At 34.9% G+C, this 8,670-nt stretch overlaps 1 protein-coding gene across 2 annotated transcripts; it reads left to right on the top strand.

The window, feature by feature from the left end:
• Positions 1-388: 388 nt before the first annotated feature.
• Positions 389-2,897, top strand: LOC7462280 (transcription factor RAX2). Of its 2 annotated transcripts, XR_002982421.2 has the most exons (4): positions 389-764; positions 1,565-1,694; positions 1,891-2,636; positions 2,703-2,897. XR_002982421.2 is itself a non-coding variant. In XM_002309488.4 (3 exons), exons 1-3 carry the CDS (start codon positions 629-631, stop codon positions 2,531-2,533), a joined length of 909 nt encoding a protein of 302 aa, XP_002309524.1. In that variant the 5' UTR covers positions 389-628; the 3' UTR covers positions 2,534-2,897. The 2 variants fall into 2 exon arrangements, 1 of the variants encoding a protein (XP_002309524.1); XM_002309488.4 differs by having other exon boundaries at positions 1,891-2,897.
• The last annotated feature ends 5,773 nt before the right edge of the window (positions 2,898-8,670 follow it).

The raw sequence follows: 8,670 nt of genomic DNA, 5'->3' as shown, positions 1-8,670 counted from the left end.
AAAACAAATATAAAAAATTATTTTAATATATTTTCAAGTAAAAAACTTAATTTAAAATTATCTTGCATCGCAATCTCAAATACACATGAATTCTTTTTATATGAATGTAACTGAATTAAGTAAAGCATATAAGTGAACCAGGACAAAGCACTCTTTCTGTGACCAATTAAAGTAGTATTAAATTAAATTAAATTACGAATATTACCTCGATAATTAAAATCATATACAAGCTTATAAGGAAGCGGGTGGTGATATTTTTGAACGTGCCTAGTCTTGTTTAGTTAACATTTCAAATGGTGTGGTTGTTGACTGCTTCCTGCTGATGGTGGAACTAAAATATTATAGAAAAGAAAAGTTCAATAAATAAAATTAAAAAAGAAGAAGTCATAAAATGTCAAGAGGTTCTTCTCTAATTAAAAGGTTCTGGGTACCATCAGCTGCTGGACCAACTTTATATCCTTCACCATAGAAGCTAGCCCACTGTTTTTCCCTAGGCATTTGCGTGTCTCAACTCTCCTCCTCCCCCTCCCCTCTCCTCCCTCTCTATCTCTCTTTCTCTATTCTTGGCTTGTAGGTAAGTAGCTTGTTGTTGGAGAAGACTTAAAGAGTGAATTGGAAGCAAAAAGAAATGGGGAGAGCTCCTTGTTGTGACAAAGCAAACGTGAAAAGAGGACCATGGTCTCCTGAGGAAGATGCCACTCTCAAAAGCTACCTTGAGACTCATGGCACTGGTGGTAACTGGATTGCTTTGCCTCAAAAAGCTGGTAATCTCTCTCTCTCTCGAACACAAACACACATGTTGGTTTTGCCTGACAACAATTTTCATTTTCTTTTCATTTAGGATTTTAGCTTAATTACTAAATATCAGTCGAGTCAGATGCTGAGAGGCCTAGAGGGATTGTGTTCATTTAATTTCCATATATATTTTCATCTACAATATTGCAAATGCATCAAAAGATAATACAGGAAGACGTCTTGCTTGCTTCCCCCACTCCTCTCTTCCATCTTATCAAATTAACATTCTTGTTCTCCAGTGCTAATTGCAGACATTTTGACCATCAACAATTAGTGCTGTGTTTTTTTTCCTGTTTGCTCAAACATTTTCAGTAAAAAACAAGCCTTTCCGGTGCTACTGATTTCTTTTCTTGGACTTGTGTACTGTGGCTGTGTCAGAAAAGGCAGACTGTGGTTTGACTCCTTGTTGTAGTACTGATCTTGGTTCCTGGTTCCAGGGTATTACTCATATTTTCCTACATCATTTCAAGTTTGAATAGAGCAGCTTTTCCTAGGTTTGATCAGCCCAATTATTAGGGCCATTTGCTCAATTTATTTAGTAGTTAATTGGTCTTTAGCCCATATATAATTTCTTTTGTATTACACATAATTGAAATAATTTTACAATATTGAATTGCTTTTCTTTGCATATGTTTGATTTGCACGCAAGGCAATGCGCCAATTGTCCATGCTTTCTTGCTTTGTAGTGTAGCCAAGTAAGTAGTCGAACCCCTTCAATTTCCTACCTATTCAAGAGCTAAACCTTGATTTATGATCTTATCGGTCGCAGGCCTTAAGCGATGCGGCAAGAGCTGCCGGTTACGATGGCTTAATTATCTCAGACCAGACATCAAACATGGAGGCTTTACTGAAGAAGAAGACAACATCATATGCACTCTCTATAGTCAAATGGGAAGCAGGTAAGTTTCCGGGTCTACTTAATTTGTTTTTTTTTTTTTGGTTGAAGCCTTATTCGATTCCACATAATTATTGTATGTGTCTTGTCTATATATACAAAGCTTCGTTTGGTCCTTTTTTACTGTATGGAATTTGTTTATATCTGGCATGCAACCATTTGATTCATAATTAATTACTCCAACTTGTTGTTTCGTTTAGATGGTCTCTCATAGCTGCTCAACTGCCTGGAAGAACTGACAACGATGTGAAAAATTACTGGAACACCAAATTGAAAAAGAAGATTCTTGCGGGAAAAATAAGCCTCACAATCAAGAACAACCCTATCAATGCCCCCGTTAACGTTGCTAATATTCCTGCCATTCCCTGCTCAACATCTCCTATTCTTTATGTCCCTAAAGCTGAAACCGAAAGTTCTGTCACCTTCTCCGATCATTATTCATTAACTCAAATTTCAGGAACATTGCCTGCCTTATCTGATATTGGTTATGAACCTATTATCAATAGCACTGCCCAGAACTTGAGTCCAAACCAATTCCAATTTTCTAGTTTCCCTGGGGTCATTGACATGTCTGAATTTTCAATGAACAGTACTCACATTGTTTCTCCATCTCAAGAAGGTTCGAGCATTTCAGATTCCTCTTCACTTGCTATGGATAACAAGGGTCTCTCAGTGCCTAGTACTAACGGTGGTCTTGAGGATGTTGGGATATTTATGGATTCCGAACCTGGTTTTCCTAGTGATTTTTTCAATGGCCTTTTGCTTCAAGACAAAGCTAGTGAAGTGGCCACTAATTGCTACCAATATTTTGCTGGTTTTGGCTATGTTGATATTAAGCCGTAAGGACTGAATCGAGGCGTCACTAACCAATATTGACAAAGTCCCAGAAACGGAAAGAGACAAGTATAGCTAGTGGGTTTCTCTTTCACATGTAATTTGAACCCAGGTCTCTCAGATTATTTCAAGTATAGCTAGCTAGTGGGTTTCTCTTTCACATGTAATTTGAACCCAGGTCTCTCAGATTATTTTCATCACTTCCAAGTAACTGATGAGGTCTAGATATTAGGTTTTAGGCATGGAAAAGCATTTGTTCTCTGAATTGGGCTTTATAATTGTTTCTGTAGCACGATAGGAACATCAATGTAATGCCACAACAGTGTAAGTGATCTAGTTTTTATTGCTATTTTTAACTCTCTTTCTCTACCAATCAAGGTACCCTGAATTGTCAGCTTTAGGGGTTTTCAAATTTTGGTTTTACCATCTCAAAGGGGAGGGTGCACATGAATGTGCGAGCGATGGCATCAGCATGTATGCCTGTTTCTGGCTGGCCAGTCAGTGTTCACGAAAGTTGCATGGGACTCTGGCCTATTCAAAGCTCAGTGCATTGAAAACGTCTCCTTCGAACGCTAACAATAAAAGATTCTCTCGCCCGCACATATGGCAGCTTCATGCCTGTAAATTTCCTCTTGATTGTCATCACAGTGCATCATCGTCTTCCATGGGATGTGCAGCACAATTTGCCCCTTTCAAAGATGAGACTCTTTCAAGCACGATTAGTGATTACGTGAATCAGTACTGTTTAATAACGTCACTTGGTTTTACAAAGCAAGAGAATTTGAACAAGTCTCGGGGATGAGCAATTTTATCCTTCTACCCTAAAACTAATTCAAAAACAAATCAGAGAAGCCATCCAATGCATGTTTATCCCTTTCAATACAAGAACAAGCAGGAAAAAAGGTCATATTTAATCTGGGTTTTAAGTTTGATTATGTGTCTTTGACATTCCAGCCAAGATCGAGAACTAAACATACAAACTGGATCGGCATTTTCCTCTCATGAATTTTCCCATCAAGACAAGTTGCCAGGTATAGGAACATTTTTTCCTTGCCAGATTAAATGCCAGCTTAATTTTCTTCTAGACAAGAACACGTTTTACTATGGTTATACGAAAGAGTTAATTTAGTAATTACCCGCTACTCTGAATTTTCAATCTTTACTATGCTTAAACGCAAGAGCTAAAGCAAGTGATTCCAAGCAGATTTCAACGTCTGCCATTAGTGGTGGGGAGCCGTAGGCATGCTCTTGGTCATGGGGCGGCCAAATATAGCCTCCAATAGCTCTCTTGACTAATCTTATTCCACACCGCCTTGATAAGAAATTCACAAGAATTCAAAGCATGGACAGAAGTTTTAAGGTTTCTTATTTTGAGGGGTCCCTCAAAACTGGCAGACATTTTGTTCCCTCTAATGTTTGCACCTTAAGACTTTTTAGACATTGAATCATTATTTCCTTTATCGAGTTCTTGGTGGCTTTATGCGTAGGTAGCTGAATATTCCTTCTCCTGCTCAATTATATTTATCAACACAACATATATATATAAACACAGTCTAGATGCATCCGGTTTTATTATATAAAACATGTTTAGAAAGGTAATAAAAATTATTTTTTAAAGTGTTTTTTATTTGAAAATATATTAAAATATTTTTTATAATTTTTTTTTATTTTTAATATTAACACATGTATAAAAAAATATTAATTTAAATTTTTTTAAAAAATAAAAATACAAGCCAACATGGATGCCATAAATGTGGCCAGCCTTGAAATGGACAGTTCAATTATTTATTGTTACTTTTAATGCTCTATTAAATTCTTACAGAAACTTTTCACAGTCCACTTAATAATATAACTTTGTGTGGTGTAATATTGACTAGTATATAGTTTTTGTTGAAGCACTTGGAGGGATGATTGGGATCAGACGTCCCTGATCTTCTTCTTAACACTCAACTTGAGGCCAGCAGCATCTAAACATTCAGAGATTATTATTATTATTATTATTATTATTTTGAAATTGAGGAAACCTCACTCCCCAAAAAACGTATTTTGTGAACCTAAGTGAGTGAGTAAAACTTTGGTTGTCCCAGACTCTTACAAGAGGTGCACGTCCTGACTCGAACTCAAAACCTGCTATGCAGATCTCAAGTTCTTTGTCATCATGCTATGCCCTTGAGGACCAGAGATATTACTCCTCCATATCGAGAGTACGGATCCAACAGATTATTAATTTTTCTTTGAGAACAAACACATGTAAACATTGTTGATCCTTACATTTACGAGCCCATTGACATTGCAGAGAAACATAGAAATCATGCACTTGCTAATTTTAACACATAATTCCATCGAATTTGTGTTTCATAAAATAAAAAGGGAAATTAAGGCAGATCATTTGCACTTGTAAATCACGTTTTCTAAAAATTCAAAAAAATTTATATGTTTTGGATCGTTTTGATATACTGATTTTAAAAATTATTTTAAAAAAATAAAAAAAACATCATTTTAATGCATTTAGACACAAAAAATATTTTGAAAAACAACCACAACTACACTTCCAAACAGGCTAAAATAATATTCTCATGGAAGTCCTTCTAACGTGGAGTCGAGGAATCATGATCTTTCTCAATTATAATAATATGATGGGAGATGATTGTTTTTATTTCGTAGTTCAAAATCCATTGATTCTTTCGATAAATCAAGACAAAATATTATGAAAACGATTTTGAAAAACTCTACCAATCAAGCGATGTTTATTATCAATGTTATTATCATAAGAAAGAAATCCAACATTTCTGTCTTTGGATCGACCCAAAGATACAAATTGCCTTTGGCAATCGAGAAAATGTATGTTCTGGAAGATGCGAAGGGCAATTACCCTTCTTCTTCCTTTTAGACTTTAGGTGGCTTTGAATTCCAAGTAATACTATACTCTTTTTTTTTTTTTAGTTTAACGTGGGTGTCCGGGCCAGCTTGCGCGCACCTCGACTAATCCCACGGGCCCTGAAGTTAACGACCATGTAAGCCTCCAGTGGCCATCATATGAGTAACCACAGGGCTCGAACCTGAGACCATAGAGGGAGCAAACCTCTTGATCCCAAGTTTTTACCACTGGGTCACCACCTAGATGGTTAATACTATACTTTCTATGACTCCATAGAAAGAGCAGATCAGCCTACTCCGTTAACCCAGCTAGGATTCTGAGAGACCGGGCCGGTAACTAATTTATTAATATTTGCAGTATTGCTCTTATTTTATATGGGTATTTTCATGTCCATTATTTTTATTGTTAAAAAAAAAAAACATTGTGTGGCCCAAACATAATAAACAACAAAGCAATGAAATAGATATTTTAGCAGACAAACATTTATTATAATGTGCATATGGTCAAGTTCCATCGATACCTTACATTATATATATTGGAATTGGACGACTTTATTAATTATTCAATTAATTAATCAATGTCAAAGTTATATTTACTTTTAAAATGAGAGGGTCCCTTTCAGTTTTAGCCTCCATAATAGAGCTAGTTCCAAAGTAAGCAGTCGATTACATCTCTGTAGAAAGAATCGTTTCTTTCAGTGCCTACACGGCATTGAACAAGGTTCAGAAATTGATTGCTTTCTCTATTTCAGGTTCGAGTATTATAATGGCTAATATCCTATAATTGCTAATATGATAGTTATTGGAAGTTTACATCGTCGTTAATTTCAGGACCCGTGGGATTAGTCGAGGTGAGCACAAACTGATCCGGACACCCACGTTAATAAAAAAAATTCAGAAATTGAGTTTTCATCGCATTGTCATTGTTACCACTCTTATTAGCAACCAAAGAAGAAATTATTTGCAAAAAAAAAAAGGGAACAATTTAGGACCTTACTGTCAAAGGAAATGTAAAACTTGTATCCTGTCATTCCATGTAATTCATGTATAGCATGCATCAGTACATTGCTCAGACAAGAAAAGAAATAAAATTAGAGAAATTACGTTGATTGAGGCCTGATTGCTCTTATTATGCCAACAATTAAGGCTTTGGTGCCAAAGAAATCAAGTAACATTCACCTGATTGACTTGCATTATAGAAAAAAAAAAGTATATATATAAACAGGAAGGGAAATGACATCTTGGCCAATGTTATGCAAAAATGATCCAAACAAATGCAGTCATATATTGAAGGGGAGAGAGATTTTTTCAAAGCAACAATTTAACCAGGATTCTACTATAATTCGAAGTCTTGAACACCGAATGCTTGAAAAGGTGAAACACCAGTCTTTGTTCTCAGATAAACAAATTACTTATATAGCTATAAATTATTAAAAAATCATTTCAATCCAATAACTTAAGTTATTGTATTGAGAAAGTTCTTTAATATGGTATTAAAATTTTATTAATCAAGCAGTCACGAGTTCGAATCTTTCAATCACTATTTTATTTAATAAAAATAAAACATAAAGTAATATAAACACGTGTAGGTTTCAATTCCAAAGAACTTTTCACTTGAGGGAAAATACTGTTAAAGAAAAAAATACTGTTTCAATCAAGATGTCACTTGAGGTCTCATCTAATAGCTTAAACTTTTAGATTGAGATGATTCTTTGATATGGTATCAGAGTTTTGTTAATCACTTGCGATTATAATTTAAATCTCATTAAAGTTTATTTTATCAACAAAAAAAAACAATGAAATATATGTTTTATTGCATCACTGTTTCATCAGGAATTACCGGTGAAAGTTTTTCATCAAAGTAATTCTCATCAGCGAAAGACAATAGAGTATTTTATGTTGAGGTTTTCGTAGCTTTTTTTCTAATTTTCTGATAGTGATTGAATTCCAAACAATAATATACTTTTTACTCCATAGAAAGAGCAGATCGGCCTACTTCATTAACCTAGCTAGGATTCTGAAAGATCGAGCCGGTAACTAATTTATTATATCTGTAATATTGCTCTAATTCTATATATTGCATATGATCAAATTCTATAGCATACCTTGCATTATATATATTGGAATTGGACAACTTTATTAATTATTCAACTAATTAATCAACGTCGAAGTTATTTACTATTAAAATGAGAAAGTCCCTTTCAGTTTTGCCTCCATTACAGAGCTAGTTCAGGTCAATGAATGGATTATCTTTTGAAAAAGACAACCTCAAGACTTAAATTACTGTATATAAAGCCATCATTGAACTTGGATAAATTTTTCAAAATCTTGAAGCAAGTAGGTAGTAAAATAACGACATTGATAGTTTTGTATTAGCATAATATTGTATCTAGCCAGCCATGGTCCCCCACTTTGATTTCTTTCTTTCCTTTTTTATTTTCCGTTCATGGAGGCATCATATGGTTCGTGCAATTGTAATGACAACTTTATATATATAGCACGCATTTGTTTTCTAGGTCAATGACTTTTATTTGTAATGTCACTTTCCCTAGTTTGCTAGTCATGCATGATATGAATGTATTTCATGATGCCGGAGCTTCAAGCATTATTAGACGTCAGGAATCCGGTGAATCATCTTGAATTGATCTCTAGCTAGCCATAAAATTCTTTCTTCTCTCCCCCACGCCTAACGCGCTTATACTTTGAGACCAATAATTAGTTGTGCAATGAAAGGTGCTTTTTGTTAGAGAATAATACACGTATCTTGACCTAACAGCTTAAGTTATTAGATTGAGATGGTTCTTTGACATGATATCAGAGCCTTGATGACCAAGCGATCACGAGTTCGAATCTCACAATCCCCATTTATTTGATAAAAATTAAGCACAAGGTAAAGTAGGCATGTGCAAGTTTTAAGCCCAAAGGGCTTTCACTTGAGGGGGTGTGTTAGAGAATAATATAATTCATATCTTGGGACCTCACCTAACAGCTTAAGCTATTAGGTTGAGATGGTTCTTTGACACTTTTCAGACACCAACAAGAGAAGGTGGTTCGATAATAATGAGAATATTCAACACTTCCCAGCACCTTTCGTATGGCTATGGCACAGAATTGAATGCCTGCTTCTTGATGTTTGGAGGGTGGAGACTATAACCTTGAAGTTAGTTTAGGATAGATTGCAATATCCTATAAAAATTGTTTGAAGTTCAAAATATTTCCTCGATTATATAAAAAAAAATACCAATAATTAAAGATATGTTTCATGAAGT

This window comes from Populus trichocarpa, chromosome 6 (genome assembly GCF_000002775.5).
Source record: "Populus trichocarpa isolate Nisqually-1 chromosome 6, P.trichocarpa_v4.1, whole genome shotgun sequence".
NCBI classification, from domain to species: domain Eukaryota; kingdom Viridiplantae; phylum Streptophyta; class Magnoliopsida; order Malpighiales; family Salicaceae; genus Populus; species Populus trichocarpa.
Note: the sequence above shows the minus strand (reverse complement) of the source record. Positions and strands in the feature narration are given on the sequence as shown.